Source organism: Adiantum capillus-veneris, chromosome 27 (assembly GCF_014529385.1).
Source record: "Adiantum capillus-veneris isolate H3 chromosome 27, ASM1452938v2, whole genome shotgun sequence".
NCBI lineage: Eukaryota > Viridiplantae > Streptophyta > Polypodiopsida > Polypodiales > Pteridaceae > Adiantum > Adiantum capillus-veneris.
Genome location: NC_140957.1, coordinates 113788605 through 113809131, shown reverse-complemented (window position 1 = coordinate 113809131; position 20527 = coordinate 113788605). Strand labels below are relative to the sequence as shown.

The 20527-nt window shown below is 42.5% G+C and overlaps 1 protein-coding gene and 1 pseudogene across 1 annotated transcript in view; one reads left to right on the top strand and one right to left on the bottom strand.

Annotated features, from left to right (window-relative positions):
* Nucleotides 1-2790: 2790 nt before the first annotated feature.
* Nucleotides 2791-20527, bottom strand: part of LOC147422595 (Ankyrin repeat family protein) — a 65927-nt gene continuing 48190 nt past the window's right edge. The window contains exons 3-5 of the mRNA XM_086503283.1: nucleotides 3751-3875; nucleotides 3423-3569; nucleotides 2791-3326 (exon numbers count right to left, since the gene is read on the bottom strand). Coding sequence (XP_086359409.1) covers nucleotides 3192-3326; nucleotides 3423-3569; nucleotides 3751-3875 — 407 coding nt within the window. The 3' untranslated portion in view covers nucleotides 2791-3191. The remainder of the gene's footprint in view (nucleotides 3327-3422; nucleotides 3570-3750; nucleotides 3876-20527) is intronic.
* Nucleotides 9936-12332, top strand: LOC147422596 (uncharacterized; annotated as a pseudogene).

Sequence of the window (20527 nt, the reverse complement as noted above, 5' to 3'; positions counted from 1 at the left end):
GAACTCGATTGAGGTAATTCTTCTTCCTTAATTTCTCAAATTGGGTGTCAATTTGACCCACTTTGATGTCATTATAGTACAAATGGCTATAATTTTTACCTAAACACACTAGCTTCTAACTCAATTAGTGCAATACAAAAATCAATTGCTGATCCAAAGAAATTTGCCATTGTGCATTATTTTTGGAGTTTTGAGTGATTTTTATGATGCTTTTAAATATTTTTGGTAGTAATTAGAGGCTTATGTAAAAACACTTATGCGTTTCTATTATTTTTAGAAATATTAAGAAAACACACGCACCCTGCTCATTTTGTTTAAATTTCTTTTGTTTCCTAGTCTCTATCCCCTTCTTACAACCCCTTATACCCTAGTACAACTTTTGACAACATGACCCCCCCTCTCTCTTTACTTAAATTCCCTAGTCTCTATCCCCTTGTTACAACCCCTTATACCCTCGTACAACTTTTGAGAACTTGACCCCCTCTCTCTTTACTCTCTCTCTCTCTCTCTCTCTCTCTCTCTCTCTCTCTCTCTCTCTCTCTCTCTCTCTCCCCCCTCTCTTCCTTCGTAGTTCTTTTCACTACCCCTCTCTTACTTTCTCCTATTTGTTCTTTTTCTTTTTTCTCTATTCTCTTTCTCGTCCCTCCTCTTTCTCTCAAGTGCCAAGCTCACCAAGAGCAAAACCATAGACCAGCCCTTTAATGTTGGTATTGGTCAAGTTTGAACCAATACCACAAGCTAGATTAGCACAAGAGCAAATGGACCAAGTGCCAAAATACAAGATAATAGCCATTCTACAATAGTGGTAGAGAAGCCAAACTAATTCTAGGACCACAACCTCCACTCCCTACAAGAGTTGTAATCAAGGAGAATAAGGGAAAAGATTTTGCACTCGTGTCCACATAAGTGTACAACAATATGGAAAAGGGACTGCCTGATGCTAACACTAGCAAAAACACCTCTATAGAACTGCCTCAAAACGTACATGCTACAATTGTTTTATGCACTAAACACTATGGTCCACACAACCACGAATCATTTCCGAGAATTTGATGGAAAGCTAGAAAGGTGCAAAGCTGGTTCACAAAAGTTGTTGGAACATTATATCACCTGGAGACAAACCAACAGATGAGACCAAGAAGAGGAGAGAAGGGGAAAGGGGGGGGGGGGGGGACACAAATCTTTAGACACAAAATGATGAGCAAAAAACATGGCATGGGCTTAGGACTAAATAACATACAAAATTGAATGCAGAGTGGTGAGGGGATCCACGGTTGCCAAGTCCACTTTATGTAATCGCAGCCACAACAATCCCACCTCTCGAGATCCCGCCTCCCACTTCCAGGCCGTGCCTCCCCCGCATCAAATTTTGTGTCACTTAGTCTTGTGGCATGGCAAGTGATAGTACTGGCAGATAAGCCCCCAAAATAAGAGGTTTATTCTACAGTATACAAAGTAGATGAGCTATTGAAAAGCAAGATGGATGCTTGCAAACTACACATAACATAAAGAAATTCCTCCCTAAGCTAGAGAAGCCAAAGAAGCCTGGCAATAGAACACGTGAATAAGTAAGGTTTCACAACGCTCACTCAACCAAGGGGGTAATAACACCTCGCTAGGGCTCTTAAGAGAGGGTTTGTTAGCCCTCTTGTGCTCAAGCTTTATTTGGAAATCTCCTAACGCCTTCCTTAATCCGTCTAAAATCTAAATGATGCCTTTGCCTCGTAATGCCAAGAGACTATGTCCATGAATTCCTCACTTACTTACCCACTTGTACTCCACGACCTTTTACTTCCCTTCTTTAGTAGTTGATGCCTCCTACAAGATTAAGGGATTGAATGCTCCATCCTCCCTTGGGGCTATAAAACGCCTATGTTTTGTATCCCATTTCATGTTTTATTTCACTCACTTTGTGATTATTATTTGGTATCACTATTGTAGTAACACTTGATTAGTTCATGATTACTATTTTCACAACAATTTGATATTAATACCAAATAACCCAAATCAATGCATGGAAACACTTACAAGACCCCTTTTTTTTGGGTACCAGGTGGTCTTCCAAATAAGCCCTAGCAGGCAGGCGCACAGACACACACACACACACAGAGAGAGAGAGAGAGAGAGAGAGAGAGAGAGAGAGAGAGAGAGTATTTAACATTCATGAAAACCAAAACGAGGCATGAGACAAACTAGTAGTATCCTTAAAGATGGTATATCATGTGCATCCATGTCTCCTATTACAACCACACTTGTCTTGCAATATCTGCACTCCAATAGAGTACATTGATGATGGAGATGGGGCTGCTTTTAGTACTACTACTACTACTACTACTACCGATAACATACGGCATCTCACCTCCATTAGCTCCTAGTATCTAGCCAAAATCTATTAGCTCAATGATGTTTTCACAGTGGGGGTGTATTGCACTCGGCAACAACTAGCTTGTTGCTGCTCAACAATCTAGAATAGTGGATTGATTAATGCACCTATGCCTCTCTTCGAGCATGTACGATGTGCCTCATGTCTCCCCACCCGATTTGTGATGCCTTCGTCTTGTAAGCATGCAACATACACAATTTTGTCTCCATACAAGGGCCTTGCAATAAAAAACCTTCCACCCTCACCTGTCTCCTTGAATACCTCTTAACTTAATATATTCATGTCAACTCCTGAATAGGATGAAAGATATTGGACAACCTACTCCATTCCCTATGTACTACTAATACCCTCAAAGCATCCTCACGGACATGTAACTCCAGCAACGGCAAACTTATGTGACACAACTATGGCCATAATCAAAATCTCTAATGCCTGTTGTGTCTATTATCAAAAGGTTCACACAATGCAATATAGCGTCTTCTTTATATGCCTGCTAAATCAATGCCCTCAACGTGAAATTTTCATCTAGAGTGGACTTGTCTGCAAGTTGGCTCAACAAAATCACTAATATTGACCCATAAATCTTGGTCAAATGTGACTGCTCATCATGATCGTACTGTCCTGAGTCTCCTGCTTCATGGAATCACGGGAAACAGCCTTCACAAAGCCTGTCTTACCTCCCCCATTACAAGGTATGTCCCGTTGTTCATCATCAATCTATTGCTTTGCATCCAAAATCTGCAGGCTTGATAGCGATCCAAGGACCTCCAGTAGCCTTTTGTACCATCGCTCAGCTTCTCATACATTGTTAACCCTCTAGCATTGCTTTAGCAGCGTCAATCAATGCAGGTCTTAACTCATCCGAAGCACGTCCAAGCACAGTATAGCCTTCCTTGTCTTGAATATCTACATCCGCTCCATGTCTGATGAGCAACAATGCAACCTGACAAGCAATTAAAGCCACTTAATTAAAAACCAGCCATGGTTCCATAGTGCACCTAGAAGAACAGCCAGTAAGTGGTTAGAATGAGATTTGCACCTGCTTATCGTTGCATATTGTTGCATACATCAGAGGAGTTTGCCCTGTTTTGTCAGTTGCATCCACGTTTGCACCTTCCTCTATCAGAAATTCACATACGTTCGGATGTCCTGCACTAGCAGCGCGATGCAATGGAGTACAACCAAACTGTGCCAGAAGAGAGAGCACTTGAAGGTTAAATTCTGCAGTCCATTACCAAAGAGCTCGGTACTAACTAGCAAAAACCCATTGCCAAAGCCATACTGGCTCCCTATGATGACAATAAATACCTTCACAAAATCAGAAAGATCTGACATTAGAACTTGAGAGACAAGCCAGACATAATTACCTTATCTTTTTCGTTCACATTTGCATCGTGTGCAATCAAGATTTCTGCAAGCTTTGTCCGGCCTTTACTTGCAGCATAATGAAGAGCAGTTCGACCACCATTGGTTGCCGAAGAAACATCAGCACCTGTCACAAGGATTAAGTAAGCTAACATTAGCACCTATCACAGGAAACCTCCCCATAGAAGGCTTGACTTTAGCAATCCAAATTCAAGATTATCTTTCAAAGAATTACTAACGTTGTTGGGAAAGCAAGAGCAAGGGGCACCTCTATAGCAATGTCTCCCAATAGCGCTCAAGACAAATTCAGCACTAAAAAACTCTATCAAAAGAACGCCCACAACACCACAACTCAAAAGTAAGTGATCCCTTGGGAATTTACAAGCACACACCTACCCAAAAGACCATCATAGGAACTACGAAGCACCTGCCTTGGCATGGAATTACATCACACGCCAACCAATGCACTTGAGGAAAAGAGCTTTACCTTTCACCAATTGATTTTTCAAAACCAAAATTTCAAAGTGTACATATGCCACAAAACGTATTAGACTTCACAACTTACTCTATACTAAACTGCTTGCAGGCTGCGATATCATGTACCCTGCAAGTAACAGACTGAATTTTCTAAACCACAACTCCCAAAGGGATGCTTTCAAGCTTCAAAAATTCTCTGCAATTTTTGAAACAAAAGTTCTAAAGACACTGAATTTTGAATGTATGCACCACTATGTGCAAAATTGGCACGAGCCGTAGGTTGCCATGACACAACTATACACAAAGAACATTAGTCGAGGACAAAAAACTACATCAAAAATCATAATAAAACCACAATCACCCCCTAAGACCTGCAAATTTCTCATATTTGGCTAAACTTTTTTATGTTTATACATGAGTTTTAGTTATATACAAGTCACACTTTCAAAAACACAATAACGGGGACTCACAATTACCCAACAACTTGCCTACACTAGCCACTTGCATTACATATACATATGTTTGCAAAAAGCCCACAAAAAGAAAGCCCACACATCCTTTTAGCACATGGCATCATGTCCATATGTAAAAATTTACAAAAAACAAGGTGTCCAAAATGCGTGAAATGTCTTCTAGCGGCAGAATTAGAATATTAAACAAACCAAAAGTATACGTATGTATCCTCTCGCTATCTTCAAAAAACGGACACAAGAGAACCTGACTGAAAAAACTAGGGGACTGGGAAGACTACATGGGATACTGGGGTGATGAGGGATGAAGCTCCCCAACTCTGAGCACAAAGCTAAATGCCTAAGTACGGTCGACCTCGAAGAACCGCGCACTCTGACAACAGCCAACCCAGCCCCTCAAAAGTTCTCTTTATTTATGGGAGAATTGTACATAGTATCATGGGCAATACAATGCCAAACTTCCATACCAATGCAAGTGAAATTTAGCATTGCAAAAAAGTGATTATTGATGTCAATTCTCCAAGCCGCTTGTTCCCTCTATCTACTCTCTCCAGTACCCACATTCCATTCTCCTCCATTTGCTTGCAATTGTCTTCAAACAAGAAGCCACGATCTTTGCTTGCGGACAGTAAGAGAATGCCTACACTAGAGTAGATTGAACAAAGCCTTCGCGTTAAAAGTTGTTAAGGCTGAAATCTTCAATTTAGATGCAATTCAGCCTCTTTCATTGTCGGCATAGGTTGAGAAGAGGCTTCCACATAATCTCCATCAAAGAGGGATGGCTGAAATTCGAAAAAATTTAATGAGAAACAGAGAATTCAGTGATATGATGGACTGTTTTGATAAAAAAACAGCTCCGTATATATTCACGGCAGTCATGCAAGAAGGTAGCATGCAAAATTAAGCACACAAGCACATAAATATGTTATGCAATGCAACATCGGTATACATAGTCCCCGTTCATGAGCCTATGACTAGAGGACGTTCCCACGCAAGTACACGATGGTACCGGACGAGCGGAAAGCCAAATTCACCATCTTGTGCACGAAATCAAAGTTCAAGACCCAATGGAACATAAGATTTGAGAAGAAATGTCAACCCATGAGGTAACATCATTTTTTTTCCTCAATGCAAGCATAACATTTGGACTACAGTTACCATTTAAGCGGCCAAAAGGTGACATTCTTGGCTTCTTCTTTCCTTTTGAAGCGTCTCTCTCTACAGCCTTGGACACTGGCTCATCCATAGCATAAGTCAAAGATCCTGACATCATTCAATTGTCCATAGCATGATCCATAAGTTGCTGAATGTTAGCAAAACTTTTGCTTCAGACTGTATCTTATGGTAGACCGCAACAGTAACTTTTCATTTGTTCCTCTAGAGACACTTTCCAAAAAGAAGCAACCGATAGGAAAGTATCCCAATATCTCTAATTATCGATAGAAAGGGCATTATTCTCTTTCATCTTAAGGTGGTTCCATGCCCTCAAAACATCGGCTTTGAGCTAGGGTGAGTCAACCAAATAGATGAGATTAAACTTTTGAACTTCCCAGTTTCGAGGCGCTTTCCCGTGCAATAAAACCGTTGACCACCATGTTTGTGCATTCCCTTTGAGGTGTGATATCACCTTCCTAACTTTGGCTTCCATACTTGCCTCTTGAGAAAGCGGTGTCAAACTGCAAAATAAAGGACAAGGTCTTATGAGTATCCTTGTAGAACAAAAAAGAATCAAACTTAACGTTTTGACCATTGTCCTTGAATTTTTTCTTGCGCTTCCTCCGTTCCAAGCTGTCGTACTTCGATTTTTGAATCGAGTGATTCCTCTTTTTGCCACAAGTGGTGTCAAAGGTCATCATCAGAGTCGTCAAAAGATGAACTAGTACCTGTGTCTAACTAATATGATTTCTTGTGGTTCTTTCTTAATTTGCATTTACGATACATTTGTTTCCTCAACTCCCGTCTTTCTTCCTCACTTGAACTGGAACTAGAAGGAGGAGGACTGGAGTCGTCCTTGAAGTGGACATGCCAATGGTGTTTTCTTTTAGACCTCTTCTCTGCCAAATTCTCGACGGTTGACAATCCGCCGAGATGGCAAAAAAGACTCGGACTTCCGTCCTTTGCAAGAGTCTTTCCTGTATTTCATGATGTCGTTGATCTTTCACTCCACAGCGCAATCAATTTCTATTGATATCAAAAGAGAAGTTTTCATACTAGATTTAGGCTTTGCTTTCACTTTCATTGTCGAGGTGGTTATAGTTATATCAGAGTCTCGCGCCCCTTTGGATACTCTTTTTTATATTTAAAAGTCACAGAGTACAACTACCGAGGAGTCACTCTACAATTGTGCAACCATACACTGATTTGCCGAAGTGCTCCCCAGGCCTCACTTATAAAGGCTCTAGGCCCAAAAGCATTGATACAAAAACCTGGCACTACCAAAGGCTAGCACTGCTAAAAACTTGCGCCTCAAAAGCTTGCCATGTCACCTCGTGTGGATGCTACGAAAGCCCCATACACATGCCACAGCAACACCCGAATCTTTTTACGAGATTTACGGCAAATTTTTTGTTAGGCTTTCAAGTGTCACTATTGCTTTGTCTCCCACTCTGTTCTGCCTACAGATCGCTACGTCATCACTTTTGTGACACTACTTTCTTGTGACCTCGATGTCTTTATGCTTGGAGATTTCAGTTGCTACATGTACCTTCCTGTTTTATCACGCTTTTAATAGCATCTGGTCTAGGATTGCTCCTACCATACGTTTTTGTTGTGCTATCTGACCCCTGTAATCTTGGACCTTTGTGTGGACCGCTAAGCCCCCCCCCCCCCCGCCCTGTCTGCAACTTCTTGACGGCTTGGTGGTTTTCAGATCGCTTCCCCTCTTTCACTTTGATTTTGGTGATTCATCGAGTACGGTTTTCTAATCTCCTTCAAACCTTGCTTCTATGACTTGACATAACAGATTTTTGGACTTTGGTTATGGCATAATGAACGGATTTTCCTCGATATTGCACATCTTCTCTCATTGCGGCTTACTAGCCCTTGAGAAGATGCAAGATGGTGTTGCCACAAGCACTTGTCTTGTGGATGCGGCTCAATGTGCTTAACGCCGCTACTTCTCCCTCTGGTCCTTGCTCCCTCGTTCTCAACTGCTACCTCTTTACATGGGATTGCCTTGTCCGACTCTATGATCCATTCCTATACGATGGACCCGTGCTTACTTGGCACGTCACATACTTCTTTTCAACATGTTCCTCTCGATGTGATTATCCGTAGGCATTTGGATGGTTGTTCAATATTCTCCCACATACTAATTCCCGGTGGTTCTCCAACCTTGGCTCTCTCTTGCTCGAGCTTCTTCCTTCCTTCTTTTTAAACATATGGCTCCAATCGCTACAGTTTTCATGTACCAATACAACCTTTATCCGATGAAGACCTCATGGATGACTTCTACTTTGATGATAGCTTCTCTCTCCATCTTGGTGGTAGCCTCCCCCTTTGCACTTGCATCATGTGCATACTACGACAAGATTGTTGTCACGTGCACATAGCTCTATGTGCCACGTGGACATGCTTCATCAACTTCCAGAGCTGATTTTGCACCTATCCCCATATAGGAGTGTCTAGAATCCTAGGAAGATTAGTACCGGCAATTTTGTGAGCCTATTCGCAAGATCTACATGTCCGAACAAGTCCATTAGAGTAGGTTTTCCAGTTTTGGAACACCTTGCATAAATAGATTATAAAAGCAATTTGACAGATATTGTTACACTACGGTGGGCATCTGGCATGACATGCATGTAGTTTTAGGCTGGAGGAATCCAATGAGCTATTTTTCGCATCAATAGGATTCCTAGATTGGCAAATGTGCGGCAGTTTCACCCAAAATTGAGACCTGGTCAAACTTATTAATAAATCATCTTAATGATTATTTTATAAGAATTTGGCAGAGGTTTTGCCCTACCTAGACCAACAAAGGGAGTAGAGCCCCAAATCTACTCCTTGGTGGCCATCAGCAACCTCACATCGAGACGGACCCAGAGGTGCATCAAACCAGCCCCAAAGGTGTTATCTTGAAGAGTTACCGCGGCAACATTCTCCATTCGAGTCAATAGAGTCTGCACTTCGGGTATTGCATGTGTGTACATTCCATTTATGCGATCAAAAGCAAACAACACATTGGCAACGGTGTGGGGAGACCCTTGATAGGGTTGGTTGGGACCCCATCGGGTGTCATTCTCCTCTTCTATCCCTCTCTCTCTCTCTCTTTCATTCCCTCTCTTTGGGGAAATAAAAGGAACCATCATTCATGCTAAAAGCACAATTGTCTACTCCAAGCTTAAGACCTTACGGATGATTCTTGCTTTGGTGATGGCTTCTCTCTCAACCTTGTGTAAGAAATAAAGGCTAAGTGTCTTATGGCCGGCCGGAAGGGTGTGAACACCCTCTAGGTCACTTACTCACTTATTCTTTTAATGAAAACAAAGAATAAGCCCAATACACAATCGTGGGCTGAACTAACGATCTCTCTCTCTCTCTCTCTCTCTCTCTCTCTCTCTCTCTCTCTCTCTCTCTCTCTCTCTCTCTCTCTCTCTCTCTCTCTTCTTCCTGCGCTCCTTCCTCCTCTCTCTCTCTCTCCTACTTCCATCGCCCCCTCTTGCAACACCTTGAGCACCTGCTCCTTCCCCAACAACTAGTATCAAAGCCCGTGCTGCAACCTTCTCTCGCAACACGAGAGCTGAAAACTCTTTCTCTGCTGCGTTTCAGCTTCCCTATCGTTTGCGCTCAAGTTCTGTCGTGGAGGACTCATCTTATCGCGAAGAACAGTGCCCATTCATCAAAGTTTATGGTTTCATATTCAGCGCACAGCAGAAGGGTTTTGCTGAATTTAAGGTGTTTTGACCTCCCAAAGTCAAAGTATTAGCTTTACGGGTGAAACAGGTTGCTTACAAGTCAGATTCGCAGGTGTTTTAGGCAGACAGGTCTGAAATTTCAGCAAAACAGTGAATACAGGTCCGAATTTAGGTCAATTTCAGCGAAGTTCAGGGCTGATTTGATGTATTTCACCTTGTACACACATTTTGCAAGGTTTTCGCAGTGAATGTACGCCAATTTGAGCGAATTCTAAGGGGTTTGAAGTTCTGAATTTTCAGGACAGCAGGGTCTATTAGCTGATTTTGCACTCATCTCGGCGTGTTTAGCCTTGAGAGACAAGTGCGTTTGCATTTGTCTTTGTTGCAATGGCTTTCGACAGTGAAAGTGGCAATTTTTTGCACATCAAGAAGCTTCAGGGTGCGCATAACTATGCCATTTGGAAGAAGCAATGCTACAACGTGATGTTGCAAAAGAAACAGGCGAAGCCCATTAAGACAAAGGGTCAGAAGCCTGCAAACATGACATGTGAGGAATGGGAAGAGGTGGACGAATTGGCTCGCTCCACCATTATGCTTTCTGTGTCTGACAGTTTGCTTTTCAATGTAGAGAATGAGGACACTGCATGGGGCATGTGGAAGAGATTAGAGGATCTCTATACACAGCAGAGTGCAGCTAGTAAAGTTTACTAGCTTAAGAAGCTTATGGATCTCCGCATGAAGGAGGGTACGCAAATGTCGGTACACGTCAATGAGTTCTAACGTCACAAAAGTCCTTGAAGGCTTTTGACATATATTCTCCCCCGTTATCCGAGCGCAAAGACCCGAGTTTCTTGCCAGTTTGGTTCTCAACATATGCAAGAAACTTCTTAAATGTATCCAATACATCACTCTTTAAGCGAATTGGATATACCCACACCTTGCGGGTCGCATCATCAATGAAAGGAACAAAATATTTCTTTCCCCCTAACGTTAACTGTGGCATCTCACATACATCAGAATGTACTAAGTCTAACTGTAAAGACTTGGAAGAAAGAACCCTTTTATGCGGTATTTGAGCGTGCCTGCCAAAAATACAATGTTCACAATGTGAAAAATCAGCAAACTTCAAACACGGCAAATAACCACAACGAGAAAGAGTTTCCATTCCCTTTTTACTCATGTGTCCCAACCGGCCATGCCACAAAGAAACACTCGGTTGCTCGGTTACGGCTACAACACGGTCACAAGCACTAGAAACATACAAAGGATACAAAGTGTCACTCTTGGAACCTTTAGCAACAATCTTGGCACCCTTGCATATTTCCATTTGCTATCACCAAAGGTGGTGTGATAGCCAGCATCATCCAATGCACCAATGCTAATGAGACTCTTTTTTAAATGTGGCACATGTCGCACATTTTGCAACACAAAAGTCATACCATCTGCAAAAGACAAATGCACACTGCCAATGCTTGCTATATCGCATGCAAAGTCATCACCCAAATGCACTTTACCATGATTGCCATCCCTGTAATCAGAGAACCGTTCTCTGTGTGGAGTTACATGAAAAGAAGCACCTGAGTCAAGTATCCACACGTGCATATGCTCATCAGAACCCAAGACAAGTGTTTTTGCATCCAAGGAAGATGCATTAAGCACATCATTGCTACTCTCATTGTCATAATTAGAGGCAACATTCGCCTCTTCAATCACAACTGAGCTCTTTTTGGCTTTCCTAGTGTCTTTTGCATTAGCATCTGTCTCTTTGTTCTTCAATTTCTTCCACGCATAACATTCCCGTTTGTAGTGGCCCTTTTTGCCACAATGATGGCACTCCACATCCTTTTTATTATGGGACTTGCTACGCCCTTTGCCTTTCCCATCATTCTTCTCCCTTTGTTGGGATCTGCCCCTCATATGTAATGCATTAGAAGCAGTCACCGAAGCATTGTTCTTCTTGTTCATCTCTTCCATAAGAAGAGAACTCTCTACATCCGTGTAAGACAATGTAGTGTTGGTACTGCTCAACAAGAGAAACTCCGTTGTATGATGTCACATGCTACGTTACCCCATTGTTTTTGGGCAGAGGTTGTTAGTACAGCCGTTCGCTTGATTAACAGGTCACCGAGTAAGACTTTGGGTGGGAGAGTGCTTGAGGAGGTGTGGTCCGGCAAGCCACCCTCATATGCACATTTGAGAGTGTTTGGTTGCGAGGCTTATATTCACATCCGGAGTGAACTACGCACCAAGCTTGACCCCAAGTCTTGTAAATGTATTTTCCTAGGATACAGTGAGGATGGTAAATGGGGTATAGGTTATGAGATCCTGCAATGAGAAACGTTATACGTAGCAATAATGTCATCTTCAATGAGAAATGCATAAACAGCCCATTAGGACCGAGGAAGTCAGGAGGGTTGTTTTTCGGGAAGATGTACCGTATGGACAGCCAAGAATGCCCAATGTACAGCAGCGTTTTGAAGCTGAAAATGGTGCTGAAAATCAGCCCAATGAAGTTGCCATTGATGCACCACAAGTTGAGGAGCAGGAGGATGCACAAAATCAGCCGTTCAATGCAATGCAATGCAACCGGCTGAACAACCCGCTGATTTTGAGGATATGCAGGCTCAAAATCCACCTGCCATGGATCATTGGGTGCGTAGATCTACTCGGGAGACTAGGCCTCCTGATAGATATGTTCCTTCCATGGACTATGTAATGCTTACTGACTGTGGGGAGCTCTCTTGTTATAAAGAGGCTATTGGTAGAACGGACAGTAAGAAATGAAACAAAGCAATGCTCTCTGAGACGGATTCCTTAGAGAAGAACCATACATGGGACTTGGTAGATTTGCCAAAAGGGGGCAAAAGCATTGCCATGTAAATGGGTCTACAAAAAGAAAGTCACTGCAAATGCTTCTTCAAAATACAAGGCACGTTTGGTTGCAAAAGGGTATAAGCAGAAGCATGGTGTTGATTTTGACGAGATTTTCTCTCCTGTAGTAAAGCTTACTACGTTGCGGATCGTGTTAGCCTTGGTTGCTGCTCTAGATATGGAATTAAGGAAAATGGATGTAAAAACAGCTTTTTTACATGGTATTTTGTGTGAGATCTTATATATGATGCAACCTGAAGGTTTTGTGGTCAAGGGCAAGGAGAAGAAAGTATGTAGACTCAATAAAAGCTTGTATGGATTGAAACAATCTCCACATGCATGGTATCACAAGTTTGATACTTTTATGAGATCTCAAGGGTACAAAAGAAGTAATGCAGATCACTCTTTCTATACAAAAAAGGCAAGTGATGGAAGCCTCCTATTGCTTACCTTGTATGTAGATGACATGCTTCTTGCGGGTAAAAACGTCAAAGAGCTTGATGCATTACAAACCATCTTACGTGAGCATTTTGACATGAAGGATCTTGGTGATGCAAGTCATATTTTGGGCATGCGTATTTTTCAAGATAAAGGAGAAGGGTGTTGGGTTAAAGGCCTAAATAACCCCTTTTTGTACATTTTTATACTTTGTCCAGGTTCATATTGAACCTGGAAACATTTCTTTTAAAGTCGCTTATAATAAAAGTCGGAAAACCCAAAACTCACTTATTGAGTTTTCCCCAAAAACGTGAGCTCTCTCTCTCTCTCTCCCTGCTTCGATCCCTAGCGCTTCCTCTCTGCTACACTCCGCCTCCTGCTTCTTGCCCCAATCCTACAGTACATCGGGACGCGCACCTATCAGTACCCTCTGCTTCGCGCTTTCAACTGGTATCAGAGCCTTGGGGTTTCAAAACGACCCTGCGCAATCTGTTGGACAGCGAGTTAAAATTGCTCTCACGCGTTCAATTTCACTTCCATCGCAAAGCCCCTTGCTTCCGAGGCCGAAAAGGTCACCGAAACTGTCAAAAGAGCCCAAAACAGGCTGTTTTTAGGTAAAAACAGGTGATTTACAAGTTATTACAGGTCAAAACAATAATACGCAGTACAAAGTTGTGGGATCACATGTATTGATGTTTGTCGCGACAAATTGAGTGAAAAGTTGAGTACAGGTGCTTGAAATTACACTTTTCAGCTGAAATTTCAGATTTGGACAGTTTCATGTAAAGAAATTGTGTTTTATCGTATGCAAAGTCTTGTGGTTACTCCTATTTGCTGAAATTTTCAGCCTATTGCATTTCTCTTGTATACACACTTGTGGTTGAATTAAAATGGCTTCTTCCTCTTCCGCATCTGACACTAAAAGTTTGATGGAAATCAAACGGTTCGATGGTCAAGGCTTCGACCTCTGGCAAGAACGCATGCAAGGTATCCTTTTCTTAAAGGATTGTGAAAATGCATTGAAAGAGAATAAGCCGCCAGGTTTGTCTGACGAAGAGTGGGCCAGGTTGAATAAGAAGGCTATGGCCTACATCAAAAGGGCTATCAATGATGACATTTTGACAGACATCAAGCGTTTGGACTCTGCTTATGCAATATGGCAAAAGCTAAAGTCCAATTATGAAAACACCACGCCTGTGAACCAGGTGCATTTGATACGAAAGTTGGTGAATATGCAGCTTGATGACTCGAAGTCAGCTTCTGAGCATTTGAGTGCTTTTACAAGTGTATGTTGAGTCAGTTGCAGGACAGTGGGCTTCAGCAATTCGATGATAAGCTTAAAGTTATTTTCTTGCTTATGACATTGCCAGATACTTGGGAAACCTTGGTTGTCTCCTTAAGCAACAGTCCCACCCTCACGTATGACGGTGTGAGAGGGTCTATTCTCAATGAAGAGATTACACGCAAGTCTAGTGGGGAAGGTGGCAATTCTGCCTATAATGCAAGAGGTACAGTAAGATTACATTACCAAAGTATTGTAGCGTTTCAATATGGAGGGGGGAAAGGCACTTAATACACCACTACCTCCATATGTTGCTAAATTGGCTTTATCTTACAGAAAAATAATTCTAAATGAATTATTGGATTTATAAGTGAAAGGGTTTTCTCGCTTGGAACACCAAGGAAAAATAATTCTAAATGAATTATTGGAATTTTAAGTGAGAGGGCTTTTCTCACTGGAGATATCCGAGTACACAGTATTCCTAGTGCGTCATTTAAAGTAATGACGGGAACACTGAGAACGGGAATATCTGTAAGGCCACCAGGAACGGGTACTTCTGATGTGTCACATCGGATGGGTGACAGGGAGCATCGGAAAGAAGTATCTGACCATCCGGGAACGGACATCTCTGATGCGTCATAGGATGGGTGACATAGAGCATCGTGAAGGAGATTGTACCGTAAGTTCGGTAGGAAAGGACTAGGTGATGGGTATTCCTGATGCGTCACAAGGTGGGTGACGGGTGCATCGGCAAGGGAATATCTATAGTCGGGAGGAAATTCCGAACTGTGTTAGAATTGTGCACAAGGAAAAAGCAAGCACTTGAATGAAGATGGGTTCAGAGGAAACTTTGAGGAAAAACACATGCTTTTTGAGAAAGCGGGATTGGCTTTCGGGAAAGCAGATGCTTTCTCGCGAGGAAGTCTATGTCTACATTGCAACTATGCATGTGATTGCATCTAGGGACGCCTGGGAAGTGCTGTGAAAGCATTGTTTTTAACTTGTAAGGTTTTATTGAGTTTTTGGACAGATTCATACCATTTTTAAAGGTGACCGACCGCCCACTTAATAAGTGGGCAGCCATCTGATAAATAAGGCAACAGATCAGCCAGCCTTTTCTCTCTCTCTTTTTCTGGCAGAGCAGCGGAAAAAAAATGAAAATTTTGAAAACAAAAAAAAAGGCCGCGAGGACCAATCTTTGCAAGGAGGAGATGCTGCTGCAGATTTCAGCCGTAAAGAAGACGTTGCCGGTGATGCCCATGGCTGCCCCAAGGGTACCAGATGTCGCCAAGACCGAGTGCGCGAGTTCCCTCGCGAAGAAGTGCCTACGAAGCGTGTTTCCATCGCAACAAGTTGCTGTTTTTCTCTGTTTTCAGCCCATAAACGTCGTAGACGGGGCTGATTTACGAGAAGGAACCCGAGAACACACCTCTTTTGTGTGTAGGATTGGAAGAGAGAATTTTCTATGGAGAGATCTCTTCCGGGGAATTGCTTTTCGAGAACAGAGTTGCGTTTCGAGCGTCTAGACTTTGAAGGTAATGATTTTCATGTTATGAACTCTGAGTATTTGTTTGCAGGTGTACTTCCTCTTAGTGAGGGAGTAGGAGCAGAGGAAGGTATGAGCCTCTGCAGGAGAAAAGGGCTCTGAGGAACTAGAGCCAGATCAGCCTAGGGGTTTCGTACCCGAGTTTGGGAAGTAGATCCACAGATCGGAGAGAGGTAGTCTCTCAAGTTGTGATCCGGAACTTGGGATTCCCAAGTAAGGACTTCGTGTCCGGGAAACTGCGGGAAGAGGACTCTGGAAAGAGAGGTGGAAAAGAGTTGCAAGCATGCCATGCCCTGAGTCTGGAAGGTGAGATCCAGAGGCGAGAACCTTGATTCTCGAGGAATTGGAATAAGGAACGGAAGTTCCTTGGAATAGGGTTTTGCCCTAGGAATCGTAAGCTGAGGCTTCCGGGAACCATCAAGTCTTATTCTAGAACGAACGTGGTAATACGTTCGGTTCAAGTGCTTGTATAGACTTCTCCTCAGTAATAAAGATACTATTACCGGGGGGGACCAGCCCATCTTCTGGTCCCCAGTACTGTGTCGATCTTCTCACTCTCTATCTCTCTCTCTCTATTTATTTCTATCTATATCCTCTGGCTTCAGTAATAAGTGATAATTCCTATTTATCCGAATGTATTTTATATTGTTATGCGCTCCCGTTTGTGACAGTGGTATCAGAGCATGGTCTCCTCTCTTTCTCTGTAAAGGAGAACGACTCTGGGAAGATACGGGAAGAAGCCATGACAAGCCAAGAGAGAAGTAAGCAGGCAGAAACTTAAGTCCTGCAGGAAAAGCTCGCAGAGTTGGAAAAAAAATTTCTCTCTGCAAGAAGTCGACACAAAACTTGGGATTCTCTGAGAAGGAGACAAGAGCATGATGCTCAAGAACCTAGAGAATCCAAGGAGCAGAATGCTCGAGATCCTTCAGAATCCATAAAATATCCATGAACGTCGATCCAAAACTATAGCCATGAAATCCCATCATTTCGGAAAGGATATGAAGAAGGTCTCTAGACCTAGGAACACTACAGTGACCAGTCAAGTTTGATACTTTTGACGGCAGGGAAGATGTCTTGAAAGCTACTGCTTTCATTCAACAGTTTGAAGTTGCCTTTGCAAATGGCGATTTCCGAGAAGCGTCGAGGTGAGGCATGTGACCAAACACCTCAAGGGGATTGCAAGTACTTGGTGGTATACCAAAGCTCTGCAAGGAACTTACAACAAGACTTGGATTCAATTCAAGGCTGAATTTTCGGACAAAATTTTTTTCCTCTACACTTTGAGGAAGGCATCTACGAAGATTGGGATCGGTTTGCCCAATAGGAACACGAGCGAGTCAAAGCAAGCAGTGGTTCACTCTTGCCAAGGTAGCTCCATTCTTGATCCTCTCTAAGGAAGGAAAGATGAACAAATTTAACGAGACTTTTGCCCAAATTTTGTAAACCCATCTGCAAAATACTTTGCAATAGATGGTGGAGACAGCAATACAAGCTGAAAGTGTACACCTCAGTGTACATAGAATCTAATCCCCACAGTGGGACGGGAACCATTGAACACAGAAACAGTGAATTTTTGTTACCTCTCCTCGAAGGATACGTTGCTATTCGGAGAAAGTTTGGAGTAAGGGAATTCAATCTAACTCCTGAGTTTTTTGAATAGAAGACCCTCAAACTTCAAGTGAGAGGGCAGGTCTGATCAAAGTTACGTCTTTGAGGAAGTTACAAAGCACGTTTTCTTTTTCGCACGAGGATTGCATAAGTCTAGCCAAGACTGATCACTCTTGAGTGCTTATGAGAGTAGGGTTGAGTCAGAACATTGTTTTATACGATGAACTACTTTGCTTAACCATCCGGAAGGTCCATAATTGATTTGGTATCCGGTAATTCTCGAACAGATTACCTGCTACTGCGGGTAGGAAAATATGAAGGAACCATTCTAAGCTTTCAAGCAAAGAAAAGCTTTCATGAAGCTTGAGTACTCTTTAAGCCCACACCTCCTACACGGTAAGGGAAGATATGGTAGTGCTTTTTGCACAAGTGAATGAACACTCTCTATAGGAGGGAAGGAACAAGCGACGACTACAGCCTGTGCTTGAGGAATCCAAGGATTAAATCCTAGATTATTTGATGAGCGGGTTTTGCTCTAAGATCGAGCCAAGTGATCATCAAGTTGAGCGTCTTCGCTCTAAGGATCTTACGAAGGGAAGGTAATTTCCTAGGTTCACCGAAACTTTAACACAGCTTAAGAATTATGTACACTTTTGAGTACATGGATAACACGATGCAGACCTATGCCAAGGAACTGGACGAGAGGTTGTTATACTCTCTTGAGCGCCTTTTTGCGCGCAAGAATATTCCGACACGAGAACCTCTATTTGAGATGTGTTTGGTATGAGGAATTTGAGTTTCTCTACGGAGAAGAGGTTTTCCAATGGTCGTTGATCATTGAGTACGCTATGTGCCTTTACCATTACAGTAGCAACTTTTGGTTGCGGTATATGTTTCTCCATGAGCAGGTCAAGTAGCATTTACACGCTGCTGGAATAAATTCGAACTATTATGTTCGTAAGCATATAGTGCCAACCGTTTCAAAATGGTAAGAATTACATATGGGAGAACATCCCTCAGATTCAAAGAGGGTTCGCTCTATTGTGAACCGGGTTTGAACGTACGTTCAGAAAATGCTATGGCTAGAATCCTATCTGCTTGAGATTTTGCAAATCGTCATTGATGCTCGCAAGGTGAATCATTTTTTATAATTTTGTAAGGAAGAGACGCTAATGGGTGTCGGGAAATCACTGCTGGTGGTAATAACTCGTAGGAGGAAACGATTGGAAGGAAGTGTTGTCGTGCACAAGGAATCTTCGGATTGGAACCGTCCACCTACGTTGAGCGACGGCCTGGAACAAGAACCTTCTTTAAGGTGATCGCAAATTGTGGAAGAAAGACATCGAACTTAATGCTCTATGACTTGGGCACTCCCTATGTGGGAGGACACAAGAGGTTTAATACCCTCTGGACTAACAGCATAGGATTATGCACAAGGACAAATACCTAGATTGATTTCTAGGAAGATTATTCTTCTCGAATTTGAGAAGACAGAATCAAGTTAACAGAGTCTCAGATAAGGAAACTTTGGATCAGAACAATTGGCCTACCCAAAGCAAAGGCGCGGAATAAGAACTTGCTTTGGTAAGATGACACACTTGTTCTGCCATAGGAAGATTCACATGAGCTTAATGCTCTCGACATGCCCTCTGCGGGAGGACACAAGAGGTTTAATATCCTCAGGACTAATAGCGCAAGGTTATGCGCAAGGACATAGACCTAGATTGATTTCTAAGAGGTTTATTCTTCTCGGAATTGAGAAGGTGGAATTGAGTTAACAGATTCTCGGATGAGGAAACTTCCAATCTGTTGGAAAGACACGAATGACGAGTTCTTACATGGCTCGTAACTTTAATGAAAGGTGACGGATATCCTCGAGGAAAGACATGAACCGGTAAGGTAAGTATTGAATTATTGAATTTCTGTTTAATTTAATTTTTAAGTTCTCTTTTGAGAAAGGACTAGCTCACCTCACCATTGAGCAAGATTTGGAATCTTTCCGGTTTCTCCCCGGCAGTTCAGTTGGACCTCTACAATTGAGGACAACTGTTTATAAGTTAGAGGGATGTTGCTAAATTGGCTTTATCTTACAAAAAAATAATTCTAAATGAATTATTGGATTTATAAGTGAGAGGGTTTACTCCCTTGGAACACCAAGGAAAAATAATTCTAAATGAATTATTGGAATTTTAAGTGAGAGGGCTTTTCTCACTGCAGACATCCGACTACAGAGTATTTCCTAGTGCGTCATTTAAAGTAATGACGGAAACACTGAGAACGGGAATATCTGTAAGGCCACCAGGAACGGGTACTTCTGATGCGTCACATCGGATGGGTGACAGGGAGCATCGGAAAGAAGTATCTGACCATCAAGGAACGGACATCTCTGATGCGTCATAGGATGGGTGACATAGAGCATCGTGAAGGAGATTGTACCGTAAGTTCGGTAGGAAAGGACTAGGTGATGGGTATTCCTGATGCATCACAAGGTGGGTGACGGGTGCATCGGAAAGGGAATATCCATAGTCGGGAGGAAATTCCAAACTGTGTTAGAATTGTGCACAAGGAAAAAGCAAGCACTTGAATGAAGATGGGTTCAGAGGAAACTTTGAGGAAAAACAGATGCTTTTTGAGAAAGCGGGATTGCCTTTCGGGAAAGCAGATGCTTTCTCGCGAGGAAGTCTATGTCTGCATTGCAACCGTGCATGTGATTGCATCCAGGGACGCCTGGGAAGTGCTATGAAAGCATTGTTTTTAACTTGTAAGGTTTTATTGAGTTTTTGGACAGATTCAGACCATTTGTAAAGGTGACCGACCGCCCACTTAATAAGTGGACAGCCATCTGATAAATAAGGCAACAGATCAGCCAGCGTTTTCTCTCTCTCTTTTTCTGGCAGAGCAGCGAAAAAAAAAATGAAAATTTATATATATATATATATATAAAAGGCCGCGATCTCTACGCGAGCAGCTATTCGTGCCCATGGCTAGGAGCTATAAAAGCATCACATGCCCTTACTCAGGAGGAGGACCAATCTTTGCAAGGAGGAGATGCTACTGCAGATTTCAGCCATAAAGAAGACGTTGCCGGTGATGCCCATGGCTGCCCCAAGTGTACCAGATGTCGCCAAGACCCAGTGCGCGAGTTCCCTCGCGAAGAAGCGCCTACAAAGCGTGTTTCCATCGCAACAAGTTGCTGTTTTTCTCTGTTTTCAGCCCATAAACGTCGTAGACGAG